Source organism: Panthera onca, chromosome D4 (assembly GCF_046562875.1).
Source record: "Panthera onca isolate mPanOnc1 chromosome D4, mPanOnc1 haplotype 2, whole genome shotgun sequence".
Lineage (NCBI taxonomy): Eukaryota > Metazoa > Chordata > Mammalia > Carnivora > Felidae > Panthera > Panthera onca.
The window spans coordinates 56,889,053-56,916,905 of NC_138351.1; the positions used below are offsets into that span (position 1 = coordinate 56,889,053).

At 45.4% G+C, this 27,853-nt stretch overlaps 2 protein-coding genes across 10 annotated transcripts in view; both read right to left on the reverse strand.

Annotated features, from left to right (window-relative positions):
• Positions 1 to 74: 74 nt before the first annotated feature.
• Positions 75 to 18,820, reverse strand: SPMIP6 (sperm microtubule inner protein 6). 4 transcript variants are annotated; one of them, XM_060609454.3, is made up of 7 exons: positions 18,442 to 18,820; positions 5,996 to 6,140; positions 3,793 to 3,908; positions 2,483 to 2,558; positions 2,042 to 2,271; positions 662 to 748; positions 75 to 236 (listed from the first exon to the last, which is right to left on the reverse strand). In XM_060609454.3, exons 1-6 carry the CDS (start codon positions 18,574 to 18,576, stop codon positions 662 to 664), a joined length of 789 nt encoding a protein of 262 aa, XP_060465437.1. In that variant the 5' UTR covers positions 18,577 to 18,820; the 3' UTR covers positions 75 to 236. The 4 variants fall into 4 exon arrangements, with proteins under 4 accessions (XP_060465437.1, XP_060465435.1, XP_060465436.1 ...); XM_060609452.3 differs by having other exon boundaries at positions 2,037 to 2,271; positions 18,442 to 18,808; XM_060609453.3 differs by having other exon boundaries at positions 2,037 to 2,271; positions 3,793 to 3,905; positions 18,442 to 18,802.
• Positions 18,821 to 19,393: 573 nt separating this feature from the next.
• The window catches only part of FAM219A (family with sequence similarity 219 member A), a 54,669-nt gene continuing 46,209 nt past the window's right edge, over positions 19,394 to 27,853 (reverse strand). For 2 of the 6 annotated variants that reach the window (XM_060609467.3, XM_060609465.3), the window contains exons 2-6: positions 26,989 to 27,037; positions 23,830 to 23,932; positions 23,525 to 23,605; positions 22,862 to 22,916; positions 19,394 to 22,308 (exon numbers count right to left, since the gene is read on the reverse strand). In XM_060609467.3, coding sequence (XP_060465450.1) covers positions 22,150 to 22,308; positions 22,862 to 22,916; positions 23,525 to 23,605; positions 23,830 to 23,932; positions 26,989 to 27,037 — 447 coding nt within the window. In that variant the 3' untranslated portion in view covers positions 19,394 to 22,149. Of the gene's footprint in view, positions 22,309 to 22,861; positions 22,917 to 23,524; positions 23,606 to 23,829; positions 23,933 to 26,937; positions 27,038 to 27,853 lie in introns of all 6 variants that reach the window. The other 4 variants (XM_060609462.3, XM_060609459.3, XM_060609466.3 and 1 more) reach the window with 3 other exon arrangements.

Genomic DNA, 27,853 nt, shown 5'->3' on the forward strand with positions numbered 1-27,853 from the left:
GGGGGCTTGGCAGAGGCCTGTGTGACTGGCTCCTCACTGCCAGATCCTGCTGGGTAAGGATGCAGGAAGCAGCCTCTGGGGTGAAGAGTTTATTTACTGCTCAGCCCCCTTGTCCCCACCAGCCTGGGCTCTACCAGCAGTGGCAATCAGGATAGGTTTCAGACACAAACTCAGGGTGGATGACATAGTTGTTTCTTTGGGGGCCACCAGTCTTCTTGAAGTGACTTGTGTCCCATCTGTGGGGAGAAATGGGTCAGTTCTTTTAGACCCTCATAGGTCTGATTCCAATTCTCAGTGCTAACTGTGCCCCAACATTTGCCCCTAATACTGCCCCATGCTCTAACACTGACCTCCTGATCTTAGATTCTATTGTTAAATTTCTGATTCCTAATACACACTCCCTGACATTAATTTCTTATCTTCAAGCCCTGAACCTAGTGCTTTGATCTCTTGAGTCTAAGCCCCACTGCCAACCTGTGGACCCTTCCATGCCAGCCTCCGTGCCCTCTCATGGGGTTCTCCATTCCCTTGCCAGCTTTGACGTCCCCATGGTACTAGCGCCCCCTGGTGGTATCTTCCAATCAGTGCATCGCAGCGGACAACTGTCTCCGCGGTCCCCGCTGCGCTAAGCGCATTTGCAATGTGTTTCCGCCAGACTTACCTAAGGTTCGGACAAGGGTAGTATGACGGCGGGGGAGTTATAACAGCACATTGCATTCCGGGCCGGTGCTCGCAGGGCGATACACCCCTGGAAGAGGAAGTGTTGGGCAGGAGGACGTCGAGCCTTCTGATTTAATCCTATTCCCAAACCCACACCAAGTTTCCTAGCAGCGCTTCAGGTGTCAGTCCTATGGCTCGGAGATCCTCCCCTCCTGCCTCTTGGCCCTTCAAGACCCCACCGAAGGAAGTATCACCTCTGGGAAGACATCTGAAAGTCCCTATCCTCGTTAGGCCTCGTTTCTGCCGCCCAGGCTGGGCCATGGAGCACGGTGGACTCTGGGGAGGGCTGGGCTCCAGTCGTTGAAGACCTGGGAGCCCCCGGATCCTCTCCACTGAAGGGCAGCTATTCCAGCACTAACGGCATTTCTAAGGCTCAGGAACTTTCTCGCTCCCCCCGCCCCTCTGCCCTTGTGAGGGATGAGACTCAGCCTCGCACAATGAATCAGACTCTCTGGGAAAGGGCTGGGGTGGGGGTGGGGGTGGCGGGGAGGGAATCACCAGGGGTTAGGAACAGGATCCAGGACCCCCCCTTCCTCTCCCAAGCTCTCTAAGACCCCCAGCGGACTTTGGAGTTCTCCCAGACTCAGCCCACTTCGACTGCCATCTGGTGCAGGGAGAAGGTTGCGCTGCAGTTAAGGTTGTAGCTGAGCTCTCGGGTCTGTTTCCTCAACAGCAACACGCTAAGTTGTCCACTTTCAGAGGTGCTCCGAGGTCAGGGCCCCTCTGGTAATGCGGTTACTATTTCCTTGCTCACATAACACGGGGCAATGACCCTGCCTGTTGTCGACAGTGACCAAGACCCAGGAACACACATGGCACTCCGCAGGCTAGAACCTGCGTCTCCAGGACCTGGTATCCAGATAGGGAACGGAGTGTGGGAAGGGGATGCGACCGACTGGTGTGCAGAGGGTTTCTTCCTCAAAACAAAACAAAGCAAAACAAACAAAAACAAAAAACAAACAACCCTCCGCCCCCCAACCCCACAACCTTCCGGGTGGGGCCTCTAGAACAGGTACAGGAACCAGGTTGACCTTGAGCCCAGTTCGGGACGGATAGGGCCAGGAACCTGGGGGAATCTTCGTGCAGATTCTCCGGTCTCAGGGCTCAGCCCAGGCCCTGGGGCCGGAGGGCAGAACAGGACAGGGCCCAGTACGGGTTAGAGGCGGCTGCAAGTGGGGTAGGGTCTGGCATAGGGGTAGGGCAGAGCTAGAACTGGTGAGGGATAGGGCACGCACAGCTGCGGTAAACTGGACCCCCCCGGGGGGCGGGGCTTGTTCGGGAGCGGGCCCGTCTAAGGCTGGAGCTGCCCAGCGAACCTTACAGTCGGCTGCTCTGCGCACAAAGGCCGATGGCAGCGTTCCGTGCAGGGTGCTCTGGTCACGTAGTAGTCCATCCCGCGTAGACAGTAGTGGCGGCCTGAGCAAGAGCTTTCATAACCCTGGAAGGGCAGGCGGCCCGGCAGCGGGTCCACGCACCCGCATCGGGGAGTGATCTGCGGCAGCCGCTGGTTCCGTGACAGCGAGTTCAACATATTCACCACCACCTCACGCTCTACGTCCGCGGCCCCAAGCCCAGGAGACCCAGATACAGAGTTACAGGAAAGGGAAGAGACAGGGTCAGAGACAGGAAGAGATGGAGACAAAAACAGGGACAGGTAGAGACAGGATTACACCCTCTATAGAACCTTTATCCTCTGCTCAGTCCCCTAGGTCCCATCCCACCGTCCTTCTGGTCTACCCCACCACCGACCACCATCTGTTACCGTAGGCATTGAGTCGTTCCGGCTTAGGAGGGCACTGCAAGGGCATTCCTCGAACAGCTGTCTCCATTCCAGCCTCCTGGAAGTGGCACACATGGTACCTCAAACTCTGACCTGGAAGGGTTCCTCCTTTTGGGGGTCCTCCCTGAACCTCTGGACCAGTTCCAGGCCATGTCTTCTCCTGCCCTCCAGATGATCCCCTACTCTCCCAGGCTCTGAGTGTTTAGGACTGTCACCCGGCACCGCATTTACTCTGCTTCCGGGGAGGGGAAGGGGAGGGAAGGAAGTGGAGCTGTAGGTGGACAGGTCTGGACCTGGACCTCTGCAACCCTGCCTCAGCCTTTGCCTTTGATTTTACCTCTCTTTGTCTAGCTTCTGTGTGGTTGTGTCTCGGTGTGTCTCTAATTGAGGAGAGGGAGTGTCAATACTACAATATTGCCTGTCCATCAGAATCACCTGGAGAACTTGTGAAAAATTCTGATTCTTGAGGAAGTTCTGATTCACAAGTGTTCAGTAAACCCGAGCTCAGCCATCAGCCTACAGTTGAGAACCTCTGCTCTGGCCTCCCATCCTCTCAAATTTCCTCTTTCCTCCGGCCTGGGCTCCTTCCTATCTCCTTAGAAGACTCTTCTGTATCTATCTACACTGCCACTGGGTGGCCTTGATCTCCCTCCAATTGTCAATGCTCACATCATAAAGGAGAGGAGAGTGGAGCAGGTCATTGACTTCTTGGCTAGACCTTGTGGGAAGGGGCCAGGTGGTAAGCTTCAGGAAGGTAGCAAGTCAGGGAGTGCACACTAGTTGTGTCCCCACAGAGCCCCACCAAAGCTTGGGATCCAGGGGACCAGGAATTTTTCATACAGCTCCATTCCTGGGCTCCCTTGTCCCCTAGAAGATACAAACCCTAATTTCACACTTGGGAAAGAGCCCTGGAACATTGCTGGTGGGAAAGGGATGAGGAACTAATTGGTCACTGTGGTTTATTTTCTTATTTTTTATTTTATTACATTTTTTTAAAGTTTATTTATTCTTGAGAGAGAGAGAGAGAGAGAGAGAGAGAGAGACAGAACATGAGCAGGAGAGGGGCAGAGAGAGAGAGAGGAGGAGACAGAATCCAAAGCAGGCTCCAGGCTCTGAGCTGTCAGCACAGAGCCCGACGCGGGGCTCGAACTCATGCACCGTGAGATCATGACCTGAGCCAAATCTGGACTCTCAACCCACTGAGCCACCCAGGCGCCCCGTCACTGTGGTTTAAAAGGGGAGGGAGGTGTGTGTCCCAGACCCCAGGCATCTGGGTTGGTCACAGTAGATACCTTAGGTAGCTGGGGAAGGCATGTGGTATGTTTGTTCCAGCTGGTACAGTTGTAAGGTCCCATCCTCCATGTGTTATACCGGTCACCACATAGGTAGTATGGGTTGCATTTGTCTACTTGATCATAGGGGTAGAGACATAAGACATTGTTATTCCTTATTCTACCCCAGGATCCAGGTCTCCCTAGATGTTTCTCCTCTGATCCCCAGCACAAAGCTGGACTCTTACTAATATCCCTCAGGCCAGTCAAGACCAGCCTGTCCCCAGATTTGGACACTGAGATGTAGGCCATTTTTCACCTAAGGCAAGCTCCTGAGTGGGGTCTGGATCCTTTGAGCTGATCACTTTGCATCCTGGCACCACCCTCTCTGAATCAGCCAGCCTGAAAATGGATTCTTCTCCCAATTCCTCCCTCTCATCTTCCACATCCAGGCTCCAAAATTTGCTTATTCTGCATCCTTAAAATCACTTGAATCTATCCCCTCTTCCAGTCCCCCATGATCTCACCTCTGTATCTCTTCAGTACCATAAGCAGGAGACAATATCATGTCGTGATTAATAGAATGAACTCCACAGACATTTGGGGTTCAAATCTCAGCTCTGCCAAATATTAGCTCTATATGACCTTGACTGAATTAATTAATTTCACTGTGTCTCAGTCTTCTCAATTTTAAAATGGGGTAATAGTACGATATACCTCACAGGGTTGTTGTGAGATTTCAGTGAGTTAATATATGTAAAAAGCTTGGAACAATGCCTGGTACATAGAAAACTATTATTACAATTAGCCTACTAACCTCCCTGTCTCCTCTTGAAATCCTAAATCCACTCTCTACATAGATTTTCACAAATGAAAATCAGACCAAGACACTTCTCTACCTAAAAATCCTTCAAAGCCCCACTCACCCAGTCATCTAAGTCTATCCTAAAGGCCATCTGTGATCTACTACCCTAACACTCTGAAAGAACACATGTGAGAGACACCAGGGAAGGAGGTGTAGGAACCCTAGAGGAAGAGCAGGTGTGTTTATGGGTGGGACAGTGTGTTGGGATTTGGAGTTCTGGATTGGTGAGTTGGAAATACTAAGTTTGAGGTGTTTGGGGACATTCAGGTAAAGTTGACTATAATCCGATGGAGAGTGGAATTCTGGTGAGAAGTCAAGGATAGAAATAAAGAGAGTTGTCGTTTAAGACATTGTTAGATAAAATGGTCTTAGGAGAGGAGTAAGGAGAGAAGAGGGCTCAGATTAGCACCCCGAGGAACCCCACATTTCCAGGATGGGGGGGATAAGAGACCCAGGCAAATGAAGCATCAGAGAAGCTGAGGAAGGAAGGAATTTCAAGAAGGAAAGAGTGGTCAGAGACTGAAATGCATAGTGTAGGTCTCATAAGGTAAAAATTGAAAAGTCCCATGGATGTGGTAATTAGAACTACACAAGAGCAGTTTTAATGTTTGAGTGTAGGAGATTCAGACTCCCAATTTCAACTGGATAAATATTTATCATCAATTAATTCAATAAATACTTATTAGGCCTGATGGTGTTCTAGATGGAGGGCACAACTGTAAATGAGACAAGACTCTGGTCTTTTGGAATGTATGGGGAGACCTCATAAACATCTAACCAAATGGGAAAGATAATTTGTCATAAGGTGTAAGAAGGAGTAAGGAAGTAGAGACACCGAGTGTAGACTATGTTTCCAAGAATCTTAGTTGAGAAGGGGAGGACTAAGGGAATTTTTAGGAAGGAAGGGATTAGAAAAGGCTTCCGGTTGGGGGGAAAGAGGTGTGCTAGGGCAGAGAGATGCAGCAGAGATGGGGACAGTGATAGAAGAGGGTCACTAAGAAGATGGGAAAAGATGGCACTGGAATATACCTGGAGGGATTTGTTTGGAGGAGGTTAATCCTCCATCTCTCTAGGGATAAGACCCAGGCATCTTCTGGTTCTTTGGCACAGGTATGAAACTCCCAAAAGTCAGGGCCTGGGTCTCCTCCTCTAGGGTCAGGAATAGGGTCAGGAACAGGGTCAGGTCAGGTGGTTGGGAGTCAAGCTGGGGTGGAGGTGATTGGAGAAGCCCAGATTATGGGTGAGGATAAAGTTGATATGGGATCAGGGTGGACATCAGGATCCAAGTTGGACTAAGGTTAAGGGTCATTGTTGAGGTCACTGAGTGGGGTCAGAGTTGAGTAAGGGGTGAGGACCTACCTTCCTCTTGACAGAGCCAGTATTTCTCAGGAAAGTAGGGGTGGCCTGCTATGGAACTCTTATAGCTGTAGTCCTGCACAGCACATTTGACCATCTTCTGCAGGGCTTCAGGATCCACGTGGCGCTGCATAGTCTGAGTCAGGCCCTGGGCAAAGGGAGAGGGGAGGAAATAGCTAGGTTCATAGAGGCTCCAGCCTTGGTGTCCTGCTGGACTCAGATACAGCCCCTATTGAGAAAGTCAGCCCAGGTGGGTCAACACTCCTCCCTATGCCAGAGGGATCCTCATGCCAGTCTTGGCCCCCTCTGCATAGTTTTTTTTTTTTTGTTTGAATTACACTTTGCTCCTTTCTTTCTATCTAAGGCTCAGGCTTGGAGCCAGGCATTTGTCCTCAGAGTGCTTTTCTGATGTTCTCATTTCTGTCTTTTTCTTGACTGGGAGATCTTTCAGGGAAGAGCTGGGTATTTCTGTCCTCGTTCTTCCAGACTGTGTGCTATCTGGGAGCAGGGCCTGGGTGTCCAATAGACCAATAGACCCCTGGTATAACCTGGAGCCTCGGGAAAAGCTGGCTGTCCTTGGATCCAGCTACCTTATGCAGGTATTTTGGACAGGGAGTGCTCTCTGGAAATCTGGCACCTTGAAGGATATGTAGGATGGGGCTGGAAGGACACCTAATTTAAAATTGAATTCCCTGACTCCAACTTGACCCTGAGTCTACTGTGGCTCTGATGTTGACACTGATATTACCCTTGACCCTGACATTCACTTTGCGCTAGTCCTTATCCTACCCTGACCTTTTTCCTCCTCTTGTTTGAGGCCCTGGGTCCCTCTGCTTCTTGGGGTTTACCTCATCTTAGTCTTATCTCCTACAACCCTCCCAAACCCTCTCCCAAACCCTTGTTTGGCTAGATCTGTGGAATTCCTGATTAAGACCTACCTTTGGGGCTCCCTTGTTCTCAGCTGAGGGCAGAATACCAAGTTAGTTGTGACACAGTAGATCTCTGCAAGCAGCTGTATGAAAAGGCAGCTGGGTTACAGAGGTGGGACAATCAGCAAAGTCAGAGACCAGAAAGGACTTCCTAATAGTGGGCAGCAAGGTGCTGGGATGTGGTGGACATAGTGGAAAAGCAAGGTGCTGGAAATGTGTACCCACATTTCTCCCTTATGATATGAAGGGCAAAGTCTTCTCTTGGCCAAGATTAGACCTGGTGTCCCTATTTCCCTGAAAACCTTGCAGCTGAGGGGTTTCTTGGATCTCTGTGCCCAGCTGAGGTTTTGTTTTGTGGGCAGACCCCTGCACAGTCGTACTCCATATGAGTAAAAGAGCCCCATGACTTGGCATTCCCCTGACCTTTATACATACATACATACATACATTCACACATACAGATGTAGAGCTATACAATCATACACACACACATACACATACAGAGTCATTTAAAAGAACTCATTGACATTATCAATTTTCCCTCAGAGGCTTTACTCAGATGTCTGTATTTTTTTATAGAACCATTTAAATTTTTCCCATTGATTTTTTTAAATTTTATTTTTTATTTTTTAAAATTTATATCCAAATTAGTTAGCATATAGTGAAACAATGATTTCAGGAGTAGATTCCTTAATGCCCCTTACCCATTTAGCCCATCCCCCCTCCCACAACCTCTCCAGCAACCCTCAGTTTGTTCTCCATATTTATGAGTCTCTTCTGTTTTGTCCCCCTCCCTGTTTTTATATTATTTTTGTTTCCCGTCCCTTATGGTCATCTGTTTTGTCTCTTAAAGTCCTCATATGAGTGAAGGCATACGATTTTTGTCTTTCTGTGACTAATTTCACTTAGCATAATACCCTCCAGTTCCATCCACGTAGTTGTAAGTGGCAAGATTTCATTCTTTTTGATTACTGAGTAATACTCCATTATCCATTCATCCATTGATGGACATTTGGGTTCTTTCCATACTTTGGCTATTGTTGATAGTGCTGCTATAAACATGGGAGTGCATGCGTCCCTTTGAAACAGCACATCTGTATCCCGTGGATAAATGCCTAGTAGTGCAATTGCTGGGTTGTAGGGTAGTTCTATTTTTAGTTTTTTGAGGAACCTCCATACTGTTTTCCAGAGTGGCTGCACCAGCTTGCATTCCCACCAACAATGCAAAAGAGATCCTCTTTCTCCACATCCTCACCAACATCTGTTGTTGCCTGAGTTGTTAATGTTAGCCATTCTGACAGGTGTGAGGTGGTAACTCATTGTGGTTTTGATTTGTATTTCCCGGATGATGAGTGGTGTGGAGCATTTTTTCATGTGTCAGTTGGCCATCTGGATGTCTTCTTTGGAGAAGTGTCTATTCATGTCTTTTTCCCATTTCTTCACTGGATTATTTGTTTTTTGGGTGTTGAGTTTGATAAGTTCTTTATAGATTTTGGATACTAACCCTTTATCTGTCATTTGCAAATATCTTCTCCCATTCTGTCAGTTGCCTTTTAGTTTTGCTGATTGTTTCCTTCGCTGTGCAGAAACTTTTTATTTTGATGAGGTCCCAGTAGTTCAATTTTGCTTTTGTTTCCCTTGCCTCCAGAGACGTGTTGAGTAATAAGTTGCTGTGGTCAAGATCAAAGAGGTTTTTACCTGCTTTCTCCTCGAGGATTTTGAAGGCTTCCTGTCTTAAATTGAGGTCTTTCATCCATTTGAGTTTTTGTGTATGGTGTAGGAAAGTGGTTCAGGTTCATTCTTCTGCATGTCGCTGTCTAGTTTTCCCAGCACCACTTGCTGAAGAGACTGTCATTATTCCATTGGATATTCTTTCCTGCTTTGTCAAAAATTAGTTGGCCATATGTTTGTGGGTCCATCTCTGGGTTCTCTATTGTGTTCCATTGATCTGAGTGTCTGTTCTTGTGCTCGTACCATACTGTCTTGATGATTACAGATCTGTAGTATAGCTTGAAGTCTGGGATTGTGATGCCTCCTGCTTTGGTGTTCTTTTTCAAGATTGCTTTGGCTATTTGGGGTCTTTCCTGATTCTGTATCAATTTTAGGATTATTTGTTCTAGCTCTGTGAAGAATCCTGGTGTTACTTTGATAGGGATTGCATTGAATATGTAGATTGCTTTGGGTAGTATCAACATTTTAACAATATTTGTTCTTCCTATTCAGGAGCATGGAATCTTTTTCCATTTTTTTTTTTGTGCCTTCTTCAATTTCTTTCATAATCTTTCTATAGTTTTCAGTGTATAGATTTTTCACCTCTTTGGTTAGATTTATTCCTAGGTATTTTATGGTTTTTTGTGCAACTGTAAATGGGATCGATTCCTTGATTTCTCTTTCTGTCACTTCATTGTTGGTGTACAGGAATGCAACCGATTTCTGTGCATTGATTTTATATCCTGCCACTTTGCTGAGTTCATGGATCAGTTCTAGCAGTTTTTGGTGGAATCTTTTGAGTTTTCCATATAGAGTAACATATCATCTGTGAAGAGTGAAAGTTTGACCTCCTCCTGGCGGATTTGGATGCCTTTTATTTCTTTGTGTTGTCTGATTGCTGAGGCTAAGACTTCCAATACTATGTTGAATAACAGTGGCAAGAGTGGACATCCCTGTCTTGTTCCTCAGTTTTTCCCCATTGAGGATGATATTAGCGTTGGGTCGTTCATATATGGCTTTTATGATCTCGAGGTATGCTCCTTCTATCCCTACTTTCTTGAGGGTTTTTATCAAGAAAGGATGCTGTATTTTGTCAAATGCTTTCTCTGCATCTATTGAGAGGATCATATGGTTCTTGTCCTTTCTTTTATTGATGTGATGAATCACGTTAATTGTTTTGCAGATATTGAACCAACCCTGCATCCCAGTTATAAATCCCGCTTGGTCGTGGTGAATAATTTTTTTTATGTATTGTTGAATCCGGTTGGCTAATATCTTGTTGAGGATTTTTGCATCCATGTTCATCAGGGAAGATGTGTGTATTTTTGATTGTCTACTCATGTTTATGAGTGGGAGACTAAAAAAGCTTACTGGAGGCTTTGAGCTGTGGGTGGGCTTTATCAACCATGAGAATCATTGTAGGATGGCTTGGCTAAACTACTTTTGTCAAATTCTGTCAGTATCTGTAGGTCTTTCCTCTTGGGCTGATCAGATCTTTCATAAGAGACTCAATCTCTAGCCTGCAGGTGGTGACCTAGGCTGCCAGTGTTCTGAGAACCTAGTGGAGAAGAGAGGTGCTGGGGGTTTTAGGATTCAGTATGTAGAGGTTCACCTGTTTTCAATATGGTACCCTGCTCTCAACTGGGCCTGAGATCCTCACCAAAAGATAAGCTTTCTAACTTTTGCAGAGGTGGGGCAGGCAGTCACCCCATGGCATGGAATAGAAGAGGGGATTAGTGGGTTTAGCTGGGGTTTTTTTTTTGAGAGAGAGAGAGAGAGGTAGAGGGGCAGAGGGAGAGAGAGAATCCCAAGCAGGCTCCATGCCCAGCACAGAACCTGAAGTGGGGCTCAATCCTATGACCCTGGGATCATAGCCTGAGCTGAAATCAAGAGACGCTAAACCAACTGAGCCACCCAGATGCCCCGGGTTTAACTGCTTCTTAAATGGCTTTCAAAACATCCTTATTTTAGCCTTGGTTCTTTCCCATCTTCAGTTACAGAGAAGCCTAGTATTACCAATTCCTGAGCTTTTTTGAAAATTCTGCAGTTTTAATTTGAATTATGTCTTGTGTTCCCTTCTGCTGGCTTGGATTCCGCTTTCTCAGATCTGCTGTCAGGTACTACTTATTTATTGTACTTTCAAGCCTCTGAAATTTTGCTACCATTGTCCCTTCTGTCTCTTACTACTCTTGTGAGTTTATGTGTTAAACTCCACTTACAGGAGTTTTAGAGAGTTTCAGGAGAGAGTCAAAATACATATGTAAATTTTAGCCCAGACAATTATAGTTGTATATTCCATGTACTAATCCTTTGTCAATTACATGTTGCAAATATTTTCTTTCTGTGGCTTGTATCTTCATTTTCTTTATAGTGTCTTTTAATGAACAGAAGTTCTTAATTTTAACATATATGAATTTATTAATCTCTTCTTTTATGTAGTACTTTTGTAACTTAAGAAATACAATCATACTCTAAGATAATGGAGATAATGTCCTATATTTTCTTCTAAAAGCTATAGTTTTACTTTCTATATTTAAGCCTTTAATCTGTCAGGAATTGCTATTGGAGTTGGGTGTGAGTTAGGAATCAGTTTTCTTTTTATCCTTATGGACAACCGATTGTCTCATTGAATAGTCTATCTCTCCCCCATCCACTGATTTGTAATGCTGCCCCAAGTGTGATATATCTTTTCCCATAGCTTTACTTTCAATCATCTCTGTTGTATATCGTTCCCATATATATTTATATATGGCTCCGTATCTGATCTGTTTCATTCTTTATCAATCAATTTGGCTGTCCCTACAGTAATACTATGCTTTATAAATTTCTATAGCTTAGTAATAATACTACTTTCTGATTGGGCAAATCTCCTCCTTCTCTGGTGTGTTTTAGTTATTTCTGGGGCCTCTGCTTTTCTCTATAAATTTCAATTTTTTTAAAAGTCATCTCTATACCCAAGGTGGGATTTGAACTCATGACCTCAAGATCAAGAGTTGTATTCTCTATTGACTGAGCCAGACAGGCACCCCTCTATAAATTTTAGAAACAGCTTTTCAAAGTCTTCAAAAAATACTGTTGAGAATTGCTTTGAATTTTTATGTTGGTCATTCTTCCAATCCAAAAACATGTTATACTTCTCCATTTATTTATATTCTTAAGTATTAAAAGTTTTATATTATCCATATAGTTTTATACACAGATTTATTTCTACTTACTTTTGTTTCTTCTTGCTAGAATGATATACATATATGTATGTATCTGTGTATATATCTTTTAATTTTTATTTAGAAATATTTATTTTTGAGAGAGAGAGAGAGAGAGAGAAAGCATGAGTGAGGGAGGGGCAGAGAGACAGGGAGAGAGAGAAGCCCAAGCAGGCTCCACGCTGTCAGCACAGAGCTTGATGGGGGGCTTGATCTCATGAACGGTGAGATCATGATCTGAGCCAAAATCAAGAGTCAGATGCTTAACCTACTGATCCACCCAGGCACCCCTATATAGATATATATTTTAAATTATGCTTCCTGGGGCTCCTGGCTGCCTCTGTAGGAAAAGCACACCACTCTGGATCTTGGGGTCATGAGTTTGATCCACAAGTTGGGTGTAGAGATTACTTAAGATGAATAAATACATGAAAATTTTTAAAAAATAAAACAAAATAAAATAATGCTTTCTAAATATTTGCTGTTAATGTAGAGAAATGTCAAAAAAAAGAAATGTCATTGACTTTTTATCTTATATTCACCCAACTTTCTAAATTCTTATTCTAATAATACAACTGTATCATCTGTAAATAATAAGGTTGTTGTATTCCTTTCTTACCTTTGCATCTTACATGATATTGTTTTCCAATATGCAACTTATCTCATGTTGTTTTCCAAATTTTGGCTCTTTTCTTAAATTTAACAAATTAAAAATCACAATTATTTTCACTGACATTGGTTGCTTAAATTTATCTTATGTTTACTAATTTCTTAGCTCACCATTCTTTTTTGCATCTCGGACCTTCCTTATGTGATCACTTTCCTTCTCCCCAAAGTACGGCCTTTAGAAGTTCTTTTATTACAGGTCTGATGGTAGTAAACACTTTAGTTTTTGTTTGCCTGTAAATATCTTTATCTTACTTTTATTCTTGAAGGAAGAGAATTTGAAAATAATTTTCCTCTGCCTGTTTTTAAGGTCATCTCTTAAGCTGGTGTTACGAAGTTCCACTGTGAGGTACCAGAGTGTGAAATTCCTTTTATTTAATTCTATATCTGTGGATTCATTTCTTTCATTAGTTCTGGAAAATTTGGAGCCTTTTTCTCTTCAGATAATGCCTATTTTCCTTTCTGCTCTTTCCTTCTGAGACTCTGAGTAGATGTGTATGGGATCTTCTTCTGTCTTTTCATATTGCTTAATGTTTCTTTTATATTTTTTAACACTGGGTCTCTGTGCTGCATTCTGGGAAATTTCTTTTGCTCTTTCATTTCACTGACATTTAAAAACATTTCTTTTTAAATTCCAGTTAGTTAACATACAGTGTTGTATTATTTTCATGTGTACTTTATAGTGATTCAACAATTCTGTATATCACCCAGTGCTCATTCCAACAAGTACACTCCTTAATCCCTATCATCTATTTAACCCATCCCTCAACCCACCTCACCTCTGATAACTATCAGTTTGTTCTCTATAGTTAAGAGTCTGTTTCTTGGTTTCTTTCTCTCTCTCTTTTTTCCTCTTTGCTCATTTGTTTTGTTTCTTAGATTCCACATGAGTTAAACCATGGTATTTGTTTTTATTTCACTTAGCATTATACCCTCTAGCTCTATCCATATCATTATAAATGGCAAGGTTTCACTCTTTTTTATTGGCTGAATAATATTCCATTGTATATATATATATACACCATATCTTCATTCATCAGTCGATGGAAACTTGGGCTGCTTCCATATCTTGGCTATTGTAAATAATGTGCTATAAACATAGAGCTGCACGTATCCCTTTGAATTAGCATTTTTGTATTCTTTGGGTAAATACCTAGTAGTGTGATTGCTGGATCATTGGGTAGTTCTATTTTTAATTTTTTAAGGAACCTCTACAGTGGCTGTACCAGTTTGCATTCCCATCAATGGTGTCAGAGGGTTCTCATTTTTCCACATCTTCACCAACCCCTGTTGTTTCTTGTGTTGTTGATTTTAGTCATTCTGATAGGCGTGAAGTAATAGCTCATTGTAGTTTTGATTTGCATTTCCCTGATGGTAAGTGATAATGAACACCTTTTCATGTGTCTGTTGGCCATCTGTATGTCTTCCTTAGAGAAATATTTGTTCTTGTCTTCTGCCCATTTAAAAATTGGATTATTTCTTTTGTGGGTGAGTTTTAAAAGTTCTTTATATATTTTAGATATTAACTCTTTATTGGATATGTCATTTGCAAATACCTTCTCCCATTCTGTAGGTTGCCTTTAAATTTTTTTAAATTAATTAAATTTTTTTGAAAAGTTTATTCATTTACTTTGAGAGAGAGAGCTGAGGAGGGGCAGAGAGAGGGGGAGAGAGAGAATCCCAAGCTGGCTCCACACTGCCAGTGCAGAACTGTACTCAGGGCTTGATCCCACAAACCATGAGATCATGACTTGAACCAAAACCAAGAGTCTGAAGCTTAACTGACTGAGTCACTGAGGCATCTCCTGTAAGGTTTCCTTTTAGTTTTGTTGATTGTTTCCTTGCCATGCAGAAGCTTTTTATTTTGATGTAGACCTAATAGTTTACTTTTGCTTTTGTTTCCCTCACCTCAGGAGACATATCTAGAAAAAAATTGCTACAGGCAATGTTAGAGGTTACTACCTGTGTACTCTTCTAGGATTTTTATGGTTTCAGGTCACACATTTATGTTTTAATCCATTTGAACTTTTTGTGTATAGAAAGTGGTACAGTTTCTTTCTGTTCCATGTTGATGTCCCATTTTCCCAACACCAGTTGTTGAAGAGACTTCCATTTTCCATTGGATATTCTTTCCTGCTTTATCAAAGATTAATTGACCATATAGTTGTGAGTTTATCTCTGGGTTTTCTATTCTGTTCTATTGTTTTGTGTCTATTTTTGTGCCAGCACCATACTGTTTGGATTACTACAGCTTTTTAAAAAATGTTCATTTATTTTGAGAGAGATAGAGCCAGCACAAGCAGGGGGAGGGGCAGAGAGCTAGGGAGAGAGAGAATCCCAAGCAGGCTCCACACTGTCAGCACAGAGCCCACCGTGGGGCTTGAACCCACGAACCATGAGATCATGACCTGAGTCGAAACCAAGAGTCAGTCAACCAATGGACTGAGCCACCCAGATGCCCCTGATTACTACAGTTTTTAATATAATTTGAAGTCTGGAATTGTGATGCCTCCAGCTTGGTTTTCTTTTTTAAAATTGCTTTCGCTATTTGCGGTCTTTTGTGGTTTCATACAAATTTTAGAATTGTTTATTCTAGTTCTATGAAAAATGCTGTTGGTATTTTGATAGGGATTGCATTAAATCCTGCTTTGGATTGCTTTGGATAGTGGAGACATTTTAACAATATTTGTTCTAATCCATGAGCATGGAATGTCTTTCTGTTTCTGTCATTTCACTGATGCTCTTCAACTGTGTCTAATCTGCCCTTTGACCCATCCACTGAGTTTTTGGTTTTTTATTTTTATTTGAGTTTTTGGTTTTAATACGTATATTTTTTATTTCTAAAATTTCCATTTGGTTCTTTTTTACATTTGTCTGGTCTTTAAAAAATATAATCACTTGTTGCTTGCTCATTTTGATGATTTCATTTTTTTAATGAATTTTTTTAATGTTTATTTATTTTTGAAGGAGAGAGAGACAGAGCGTGAGTGGGGAAGGGCAGAGAGAGAAGGAGACACGGAATCCGAAACAGGCTCCAGGCTCTGAGCTGTCAGCACAGAGCCTGACGCAGGGCTCGAACTCACGAGCTATGAGATCATGACCTGAGCTGAAGTCGGGCACTTAACTGCCGGAGCCACCCAAGCGCCCCATCATATTTTATTTTTAATATTTCATAATAATTATTTTGTATTCTTTAACTGTTAATGCAATATCTGAAGTCCTTGGTGGTTTTAGTCTGTTATCTGTTGTTTCTGCTGTCATATGGTGGTTTGTTTCCTTTTATCTCTTATTGTGCACTCAGATTTGATTGACTTTACTCTGATATTTGGAAGCCTACATTCAGGATATTTTCCACTACAGAAGATATACATTCATCATGTGTGCATGTGTGTGTGTATGTGTATTGTGGGGGAAGGGACCCAGAGATCATTAAATTTTCTGGTTCAGTTTGGAGTTTAAGATTTAGTTTCTTCACCTTTCAGCTAGCTTATAAACTCCTGCTTATAGGGCTGATATTGGCATTCATCCTCAGGGCCTCCTTCTAAGTATACTTACCACTCATCTCCATGAAAGTCCAAAACAACATAAAAACTGTTATGCAAGACCTAGTCGTTTTGAAGCAGGAGGGCCCTTTAGAGTTTCTAGTTCACCATACTACCAGAAGGAGAAGCCTTTCCTTCATTTTTAATCTCACTGCTGTCTGGATTTCACACCTCTCCACTCACTGAAGCTGTCTGGCCAGATTACTAAGGGTTACTACATCCAAGAGATCCACATCTGTGTCGACATTTGACTCTGACCTTTGTCTAATAATGCTGTCTTTGTTGGTTTCTCTTTGGTTTTCCTCCTATCACCCAGTCTCCTTTTATGGCTCTTCTTCCTTTACTTTCCACTTAAACAATCAATATTCTCTGAAGTCCACCCTTGACCTCCTTCTTACTTTTCCTTGGCAATCTCATTCACTCCTATGACTTTAGCTACCATGGTATGTTGATTTCAAAATCTGTATCTGTAGGCCAAACCTCTTCCCTTTGCTTCACATAAGTATATCCAACTACTCACCAGATATCTCTTGGAAGTCCTTGAATATTTTTGTCCCAAAATGAACTCTGAATTTCTTTTTAATCTGCAATTCCAAATCTCAGTTGATAGAACTACTCCTCCAGTTGCCAGAGCCCCAAACCCAGGAGTATTCCTTATCTGTCCTCTCTTCCTTATATCTAGATGGTGACCAAAAGCTGTTGTTCTACTTTTTAAAATGCCCTCCTATTGAATGTCAAAAAGCAGGCAGGCACTCTCATATTTTTCTGATGGGCACGTAAATCATTATAACCCTTATTATAGCAATTTGAAGTGTGTTTCAAAGGTTTTTGAAGTGTGTATATCATTTCCCCCAACAATTTCATGTTTGAGAATTTATCCTAAGAAAATAGTTGAAGTCTACAGATGTACACAAACGGTTATACTAGCAAAATTTTATAAATAATATAAATTTCCAATAAGATTCCTTAAATATATTTTGGTACATTCATAAAATAAAATACCATAGAGTCATTAAAATGACATTATAGAATATTTTTACACAAGAAAATGTACCTGGATATGTGGTTATGTGAAAAGAGCAAGATTCAAAATGTTAGTATACAATGTGACACCATTTCCATAAAAGATATTCACTTCCTGAAAGGGCATATAATAATAAATTAACAATGGTTAATTTGGATAGTGAGATTATAGGCCTTTCTGCTTTGTGCTTGTCTGAGTTATCCCAATTTTCTGCATTGAGCATGTATTTATTTTATAAACATTATTTTAAAAATTCTCTCCTATTAAAAAAATTCCTTTTTCACTGTCACAGTCTCTCCTTATCTCTCACCTATACCCTCCTCCTTCATCCTTCACCGCCTCACTGTGAGCCTAGCCCTGAGCCCCAACTCTGCCTCCAAATCTCCTACCACTGTGGCTCCTCTCACCATAGGCTAGCCTCTCTCTCTGCTCCGGTTCTTAATTCCTGGTGGATTCCTGTCTCTAGGTTGCCCTTTCCCATAACTCTTTTCTGCTGGAAGCCTCCTCCTTCAGTATCTTTTAGTAGACCTGCCCAGGAATGCTTTCCCCTTTCCAGCTCTTGTACCAGTACATCCACTGGGCAACCCTACTTTGTTTCCTTGTTTGCTGAGAGCTCTTCAAAGGCACAGCCTGGGCTTTCATTGTTGTATCTGCATTGTGCCTGGCACATGTAGATACTCACCATTTGTTGGATGGTACACACAGATAAATTCTCTTAAGCAGAGTCACAAGTAGACTCACAGATCTTGTCTCCATCTTGTGAAAGCAGCACAGACCCACTTGACCACTTACCTTCAAGCACAGACATACAGACACAAGAAGATTGTGATACATATTCATGAAAACATGCCTATAGCACATTTCCTGGCATATCCCACAGGCAGCCTTAGGGCCTTTGCATTTTCTGATCACTCTGCCTGGAACCCTATTCTTTGAGCTCTTCACAGAGCTAGTTCTTCTCTCTTACCTTTCCAGTCTCAGTTCAATGTCACCACGAGAAAGAGCTCTTCCATGACCTCTCTAGGTAGTTCTGCCTGGTTACTTTCTATTTCCATTAATCTGTTTATTTCCTACATAGCATTTTGGATAATTTATAAAACTTGTTTATTTCTTGATAATTATCTATCTTTCCCCTCCTCCTCTGTTGGGGTAACAGGGCACCATGAGGGCAGAATTTTGTACTATTTTATATATTATTATAAATTCCATGACTAGGCAAATGAATAAAACACACACACACACACACACACACACACACACACACACACACAGCTACAAATAATTACAAACACATAATGACAACCACACACTACCAGTCATTCAGACACACATGACCATACACTCTGGCCTGCCAGCCCACCCAGCCCCCACTTACCGGGGTCACAAACTTGTTGGCTTCCCAGGCCCACAGAGGTGGGTCTTTATAGACCTCCTTGATAGAGGTTGGAGCCCTGTAGGAGTCACTGTAGGTGCTGATGGGGGTCTTGGTCTTACGGGAGAAGAGGAACATAGTGAGGTCTAGGGGATGTCGTGGTGGGCTTTACCTACCAAGGACTCCTGTAAGACATCAGTGACCTCCACCCCCTCCCAGATAGCCCACACCTCCAACCCCGGCAGGTGCCGCTAGCTGCTGTGACCCCTCCTATGGAGGATCTCTCAGCTTCTCTCCCCTACAACCTTACGGCTCCTACCCCACCCTGCTTTCCCCTCTAGGATGGGCACTGCCCATTATGATATCACCTGGCTCAGCCCCATCCCTGGAGAGGTGAGGAGATCCAATTCCCTTCCCACCCCCAGTCTCTTACTGCCTCAAGCCTCTTTATTTATTTATTTAAAAAATTTTTTTAACGTTTATTTATTTTTGAGACAGAGAGAGACAGAGCATAAACGGGGTGGGGGGGAGGGTCAGAGAGAGAGGGAGACACAGAATCTGAAACAGGCTCCAGGCACTGAACCATCAGCACAGAGCCTGACGCAGGGCTCGAACTCACAGATGGCGAGATCATGACCTGAGCTGAAGTCAGACGCTTAACCGACTGAGTCACCCAGGCGCCCCGCCTCAAGCCTCTTTAAAAAAGCCCAACTTCCAAGCCCAAGAGTTCAGAAGGTCTCTGGAGATCTTCTAGGCCAAACTTCTCACTTTGATGAAGAGAAATGGAGGTTATGAGGCATCAAGCGACTTGTCCAGGGTCATGTAGAAGGTCAGTGGCAGGCCTGGCCTCGAACCCATGAGTGGAGGCAGAGTGAAATGTGTATTCAGAGAATCAGTTCTCTCTCCTTCCCAGACCACCTTCCCCTTGCCCACAACCCAGGTAGGGAGCTGAGGCTGGCTTATTTGATGCTTTTAATACCATTATTTGTGTTACACGATACACAACCAAGGATGATGGTCAATACTGCAATGCAAATGTTAAAAAAAATATTATACACGGCTCATGTCTTCCACACACCTTCCTAGAAATAAATTAGTGAGCACGGAGAAACCTGGCTGGTTGGCAGCCAGAGCTGAGGGTGGAGGGAGTGTTAAGGCAGTATCTACAAGGGGGAAGGATGACAGGGGGGCAAGCTAAGGCCTCGATTCCTCCCCTCCAACATCCCAGATAGGGAAGGAGGGAACCACACACTCTCCTAGACCCAGAAGGTGCTGGTTGCCAGCTTCCTACTTCTCTCCACCACTTGTACACTGCCTCAGTTGGAAGCCCTTGCCTGCCAGGGAACTGGTATGTCCTGTGGGTAGGGAGCTTTTCCCTGATTTCTCAGGGCCAGAGAGGTTGAGCAGTGGGCCAGTCATAGAGCAAGTCAGCAGCAAAGGCAGTAATCTATATGAGCCCTCATGGGGGCCCTGTCCAGAAAAGAGGAGGTACCCATGTTCTAGAAGGGTGAATCAGGGAGCCCAGGGTGATGGTAGTAGTGGTAGGAAGCTTGGCTCTGGGGCCCAGATGACAGGATGGGGATGCTGACCAGGATGGGAGAGATAGGCTCAGATGGGGGCCAGTACGAACCCTGTAGGCCCTGCAAGTGCCTTCTTTGTTCTTGCCTCCCTTTGGCATTTTCTTACCACTTAACCAGGGTCGCTGCTAGAGGAGGTAGGGATGGGTTGGAGGAACTGAAGGTAGAGAGCTGCACCTCAAAACTTTGGAGTTGGCAGTCTATAGGTGTGGTGCGCAGAGAGGTGCTACCCTTCCTAAGCCAGCAGCCTCATTCTTTCTTCTCACTACCTTCCCCCTCCTTCAGCTCCCATCTCCCAGGAATGGCATCCAGGGAGTGGGCTGTACATGTGTCCTCTTGCATGCTTGCAGCACGTGAGTGGTACATATGAGAGTGGATACACCAACATGTGTGGGTTGTCAGCATGGAGGGATGGGGAGTGTATACCCTGGTCCTGGGATATGGGGCTTGTGGGCATGAAACCTGAGCAGTCTTAGGCTATCTGTGCTTTCATTTTTCTTCACACAGGGGCAGGTCTACATTGCCCAGTTGGCGGGGGTGGGGAGTAGTGGGTGGGCCTGGTAACCTCCTCGCTCTTGATTTTCATCCTCAGCTTTTCTGCCCTCTCCCCCCGACCAGCACCAGCAGCAGAAGCAGCAGTACACACATTCTGACTCACAGACACTGCACAGAGTTACACACACAACATATACCCTCCCACACATACATGTTCACAGACACACATACATGTATTCCCAAAAAGATCCCAAACATACACAGGTCCCTTAGGAACTTCCCCTCTCCTTTTCACACAGACATACAACTCAGGATGCCCATGAGGTGCATTCAAAGACACATAGAGACCTTCCTACACACCTCCATGGAAATTCCTATGAAGAAATTCCTTTAGGTTTGAAAAGATCTTAAAAATAATTTCAGACACTGCTCATTTTACAGTTGAGGAAACTGAAGTCCAGAGAACACAAGTGACTTGCTGAAGATCACAGAAAGGGTGCCAGAGCCAGGGCCACAACCCCAGCCTCTGACTCCAGGTCCAGGGCTCTCAGTCCACTGCTGAGCAGCCTCTTACACTGTTAACAGACCACACAGTCACTTCCCCACCATGGACACTCACATCTGTGACAGAAACAGACCTCTCCCAACACATAGACACAGATACATGCCCTGCCAGCCTCAGACACACACCCATTCTGCCAGGTTCTCCCTACCGTAAACCTGCAATGCAACCACTATATTCTCCTAAACTTACTTCCTTGAAGATTCTTACTAGGAAGCAGCATTTTGGGATCTTGGGCTAGAGAGAGATGGGAATGGGGCATTCGGGGCCCAGCCTTACCTCCGGCTTCCAGGCTGGGATGGAGACCAATGAACAGAAGCATAGGGGATGGGAGGAGTCGGCAGAGAAATAGATGCAGTGGTTGGGGGGTGGGTGAGGACAGATCATATCACCCCAAACTCTGGCCTATCTCTAAGGCCCACCTTACCCTCCTCCATGACCCAGAGAGTAAGGAATGGGGTGAATGGGGCAAAAAGGAGGAAGAAGGCAGTGATTCTATGGATGGGGCAGCTTTGCCAGGCTTCCCATCTGGAGATGAGGGGGAAACACAAAAAGTTATATGGGCCGGCAGGGGGCATGTGGAAGGGGCTCTGAGGTGCTGGGCCCTGCTCCCACAGCCCTGGACCTTTCTTCCTCCCAGCCCCTTTCCTTGTCAGGCTGGGCTGGGGGACTCATGGCTTCACTGGGGTGGGGCCAAGCCCCTGGCTTCGTGATCCCTCCCCCACTCATTAGTGTTGTCCTCCCTGATGTCTAGTCCTTTCTCTCCCCTACCCCACTACAGCTTTGGGGAGGCGGGGCAGGGTGCTGGGCAAGGTCCCCCAAGTAACTGAACAAACAGCCCCCACCGCTCCTCAGCCCCCCGGGATGGAGAAAGACCCGGTTTTGGTTTCTCCGGCTCCATGAACACACAGAGGTACACGTCCTACCATAGGAGGAAGCAATGACTGTTACGAGGTTGGCGGCTGTAGGGGGCACAGGGCCGGGGACAGGCAGAAGAGCTGGGGAGGGGTTGGCCCCTACCCTGTCCAGCCTGACCCTCGGGGGCCCTGCCCCAGGCGGCCGCAAATGCCCCGCCCGCTACTGAATATGGCAGGCGGTGGAGGACGTGGCCTGGCAGCACATGCAGGTGGGGTTCACGGACTTGGGGGGGATGAGGTCCAGGTCCTCGTCATCAGGTATCTCATCTAACCGGTAGCCGTCCTTCAGCAGCTGGATGTTCAAATCTTGGTTGATCTGCTGTAGACAAAGGGGAGGGAGGTCAGGCTCAGGGCAATCCCGAGGCACCACCCACAGCCGGCTGCATCCCCAGGCCAACTGCACCTAACTCAGTCCCATCCCAGATCACCGAAACGCCTGGCTTTGCCACTCCTTAGGCCCCAGCCTAAGTTCTGGTCTCACTTCTTACAGGTACATCCTGGACGCCCCACCTCTCTACAAAGGGCATCCCATTCTTGGGGCAACTTCTGTCTCTATTTGGCTGACCCCCATAAAGCATAGCCTGTATTTCACACTCCATTCTGTTTAATAACCCTGTTCTAACCCCAGGCTCAAGCCCTGCCCCTAAAACTGGGCTCTCCACACTTGAGGCCAGTGTTTTAACAGCCTCCAGGTTCTTTTGGACACTGTCCCACCCCAGGCCCTGCCCCATTATGCCCCACCCCCATGAGGCTCCACCTAGCTTTGCCCACTGCTCCCCTCAGGGTGTGATTTGGTGTTGGTTGCACCCCCTTTTCTGGATGGAGGTGGTCCTGCTCAGGTGTGTGGAGGGCCCTAAGGAGTGGGGCCTCACCTCAGCAGAGGAGTAGCCAGAAGAGGAATATCTGGACATGTCAAAGTCATCATCGCTGGTGGTGGAAGAAAGAAGACAGAGAGGTAGTGATTCCCTGATATTAAATATTAAAACTCCCTGCATCCTACCTCCTAACCCATTAGTCAATACCTAATACCCCTCCCCTATGCTTTCAAATAACAGATCTAAATAAAAATTGTGCTTGCTGCACAAATGCTCAGCTTCCCTAGCCCCACCCTTCTAAAATTGCCACCCTTAACCTCCTCCTAAATAGAGCTGTACACACTTTGCCCCCATCCTGTCACCTTTTTTCTAGTCTCAAACCTCCCATGGCTTGTTGGGTTTTCCCAAAGTTCAAGTGTAGCCAGGTGTGTTCCCAGCAGCAGGGAACATCGAATCAGGGCCTATTCAAGGGGGCAGCTATTGGATCACTTGTCCCAGGATAGCATCAGACTGTACCAATCCTCTTTTCCTCTCTCTGCTCTTCCCACCTCCAGATAAAAAATTCCATTCCCTGGAGGATTCATCCTTGGAGAGCTCCTGGCTATCTGAGGAACAACCCAATTGTTCTGACAATATAGCAGGTATGTCCTGTACAGCCCACTTGTATGTTCACACAAGTTTCTGTGGCTTGCCTGGCTGCCCCAACATCCCCATACACACCTGTCCGTGTCAAGGGCGACCAGTGGCTTTTCATCTGGGCTCTGGTCAAGCGAAGAGTAGCCTTTATTGGGGACGACAAGCCTGGGTAGAAAATTTAGGGGATTGGATTGGCAACTGGAGCATGTAGCCTGGTGAGGAACAGGGTTAGGCCCTGACCCACCACTCCCCCCTGTCCCTTGGATCCTGTTGAGACTCTCCTCTCAGAGAGGAACTGGGACTGAGGAGGGAGGGAAGAAGGAGAAGCGTAGGACCAGCAGACATAAATGTTGACTGGCAGGGTCCAGGTGGGATTGGGGGGCCTCTACCTTGTCCGGGCCATGACATTGTTCTTCTTGGGTTGCTGGTTGACGGGACTACCCATGCTGCCATTCTTCAGAGAGCCCTTCCGGGCCAGCTCCCGCTGCTTCTCTGCAGGAGAACATGGGAAGGAAGCTGTGTCCTGCTCCCAGGGCCACCCTACCTCACTGCTCAGGGCTGGCTGGGCTGGGCCTCCATTGTGAAACCCCTTCCTTCTCTAGGAACTGAGGCAGGGATCCCAACTACAGGCCCTGCTGCTTGGTGGAGACAGTACTTGGCCCTGCACAACCTGAGGCAGATAGTGAGGGGCAACAGGAAGAGGCTGACTCCTGTCTTCCAGGAGCTATACTCCAATGTGGGGCAGTTAGTGTGTGCTTGATGCCAAAGAAAGGCTGGAGAGGGAGTGATGAAGGAGAAGGATGGAGAAGTCAAGGCTTCTTGCAGAGGAGAGAGGACAGCATTTTAAGAAGGAGGGATTGCATATACAAAAATGCATTTAGAAGTGAAGAGAATAAGTATGGGTCCAGATGGGATGGAGGAGTGAAGTTGGAGGGAGGTCAGGTTAGAAAATTAGGATACATTTACTCAGGCATTTATTCAAAAACCATCTATCACCATTATGTCTTAGGTCCTGTGCTAAGGGGTTGGGGGCTCTGGTTACAACCCAGAGCATGAAGGCCTTGAATGCCAGACAGGAGTTTGGCATTAATGCAGAAGCCAAATGAGCAACTGAAATTGTTGAGTGAGAGGGGCAGAATGTGGCTAGCTGGGTGAGGGGCAGGAGGCTGGGGGGCTCCTCTGGCTATACTTCTGACTGTGGTGCCAGCCTCTGAGTTCTCCAAGGCTCTAGAGTCTACCAGATCCATGGAGCTGGTCACCAGGTGACCCTCTGCCTAGTATGTGGCACTGTTACCAGTAGCCAGTAGCTGCCTGGGTCCTGAAGGAGGCCTGTCTACCCTTTCCTATTTATCTTAAGCCCAGATGTGGAAAAAGGGATGATGAGTGGAGAGGGATACTAGGGGAAAGCTCTCATAAAATAACTACTAGCTCCAGAGAGGAAGGATGGAATGGGAATTTCCAGCTACTGTGACTCTGAAATTTCCCCTGATCTCCATGTCTCTTAGTCTCTCATATCTCAGTCTCTGACCCTCTCTCTGCCACTGCTCATCTGATTCCAGTTTTTTCCCAGCTTCTTTCCAGCAGGCAGCAGCTGCCATTACCATTCCATGACTCTAGGGGGTGCAATTTGCCTTAAAGTTCCCAGTGGTGATTATCGTGAGTCCAACTGGGATGAGGTCGTGAATTTTCATGAGGAGCTTTGGTGGTAATATAATGGGGAGGGGAAAAAAAGTGTTATTTTAAAAGCATGTTTGAAATAGTGAAAAAATGCAAACAATAAACTGGAAAAACCAAACTATGGACTACTGTGCAACCATTTAAAAGTGTGAAGTTAGGGGCACCTGGGTAGGTCAGTCAGTTAAGCATCTGACTCTTGATATTGGCTCAGGTCGTGATCTCAGGGTGGTGGGATAGAACCCTGCATCAGGCTCTGTGCTGGGTGTGGAGCCTGCTTGGGATTCTCTTTCCCTCTCTCTGCCCCTCTGCTGCTCATGAGTGTGCATGTGTGCGTGCTTTCTCTCTCAAAATAAAAAAATAAACTTAAAAAAAAGTGTGAACTTAATCTCTATATACTGACATTGGCAGGGGCTCCAAGGCATTAAGTGAAAAACAGAAACAAAAAATGTTTTAGAAAAATGTGTACAGTATGATACCACTTGTGTTAAAATAGAAAATAAAACAAGAAAAACTAAAAAGGCTTAGAATGATTGTCTCTGGGAAGGAGAATGTGGTGAGGGAGAGTAAAAGGAGAAGTTAAAATACTTGTTAAACAGTAATGAACAAATAAAACTGGTTGCAGTTTGAGTCTGGTGTCTTGGGAAGATGAACAAATTCCACTGAGAGAACTGTTCTCTTGTTTAGAAAAACAGCATGAGGAGATCCCTGGATATAGTCTGGAATGAGAGAAGCAAGGTAAAAAACAAAAACAAAACAAAAGCAAAAACAAAAATACACCAAACACACACACACACACCACCACCACCACCACCACCACCACCACCACCACCACCACAACAACAACAACAAAAACCCCAAAGCTGAATAAAAGAATAGTATTCTGTGAAAAGGAGTTCTGGCAGCTACAGAGGGAGAAGTTTTACAATGAATGGGGAAAGGCTGCCAGGACCGAGGAAAGGTCCAGTATTTGGCGGGCAGCTGGAGTCTGAGGAGAAAATGGCCAAAAGGATGGCAGGGATGGCAGAGAAGTTTTGAAGGATACTGATATGTTGTATTTAATTATAAACTCCTTCCTGGATGCACTGTGTTGTAATTTCTCTTCATGAAACCAAACTTTAGTAAGTCTGTTATAGCAGTAGCCTTTGGTGAACAAAATTTTGGTCCCTGAAGGGAGAAAGGCAGTGTTAGGTGTAGGGTGAAGTGAGAACAGCAGCTGCAGGAGGTAGGGGCAGTGCTTGGGAGCCAAGTGACTTCAAAGAAGCAGGCTGCAACAGAGACTGATTTCAGAGTGGACATGAAATAAACCCCCAAGGGTAAGGGGGTACAGAGATATTTGGGCTTACTGAAAAACCAAGGGAAACCCCCCTCCAAACAGGAGCCAGCTAGACCTTGAGATCTCTGGATGGGTGAGGAAGAAATGGGGAGAGGATCTCAGTTTCTAGATTTTGGGATCCTTATTCCTTTCTACCCCTTAAACGTAGTAACTGACACCCTGCTTCTAAGGCAGCTTCTTCCCAGCCTTGTGTAGTGTTTGGTGGAACTTCTAATCCTCTATCTGGGGTTCCATGGGAGCTATCCCCGGAACACCTGGAGTCTTCTTGGCCTCAGAGATGCCTCCTAGAGCTTCAGGCACTGCAGAGGACTATGACTTCCTTCTTTGCCTTGCAGGAGATAAGGTGTCTGGTAGTGCCAATGACTTGGTGGCTTGAGTCTTGGAATCATCTAGTCTGAGTTGGTTTATTTGTGTCACCTCATTGCAGACCCAGCCCAGAGCACCTTGTCCACTCCCCACAGCTCCCTCACCCCCCAGACACACTCACCCAGCTTCACTTGGAGCGGGGATGGTTTGTAATTCATGGCTACTGACTCACCCTCCCGGGCGTCACAGTCCCCGTCTGAGATGGAGGCGGCGGCTGGGTCCTGTGAGGAGAAAGCAGAGACAGAATTGTTAGGAAGTGAAAAGGGGCTGCTCTCAGCCCTGAAGCTGGTCCTCCCACCCATACTTTGGGGGCATTAACCCCTGGAAGTAGGCAGGTGATTTGAGGAGGGAAGGGCAGACCCATACACCCTGGAAGGAAGACCCTGAACTGGGTAAAGAGCCATGAATCTCAGCCCCACTTACACTCACCTGGGTGTCTTTCTTCAAAGTCCTGTGTGATCCAGCCTCCTCTTAGAAAGCCTACTGTGATTCCTTTAACCCACAGGATCTCTTTGTTCAACCTCCCATACTAATTGCCCTGTTCTTCAGAGCTCTTCTTATGCAGTTGTTTGGTAAGGTATTTTCAAGTTGCTATGAGTTTAAGTCTGGATAAAGGTCAGAGTAGATGCTCCCTAAGATAGACTTTCTTTTTCTAGCATTGTATGGGTCCCTTCACAGGATCCAGAGAAGGGACTAGGCAAGCCAGGCCAGACTTTAAGGCTGCAGCCACTGGACAAAAAGAATTCTCATGAGGACTTCTCCATTTCACAGATAAGTCCTAAACAGTATCTCCTGGAGAACCTGAAATGTTGGCCGGGTATGGTAGGTTAGAAGATGAATAACAAGCAAATTAGCTGGTGACCAGTTAGTCTTATGCTGCTCAGTAATCCAGCCTCACTGTTTCCTCTAAAACATGCCAAACCTCTACTACAAGGTCCAGGGCCCTGGCTTACCCTGCTTTAGTCCGTTGGAAGGGGCTGGAGTCATTCACATTCTCCCTGAGAAACTGCCTAGGACTAAAGAATGGTATGCCCAAG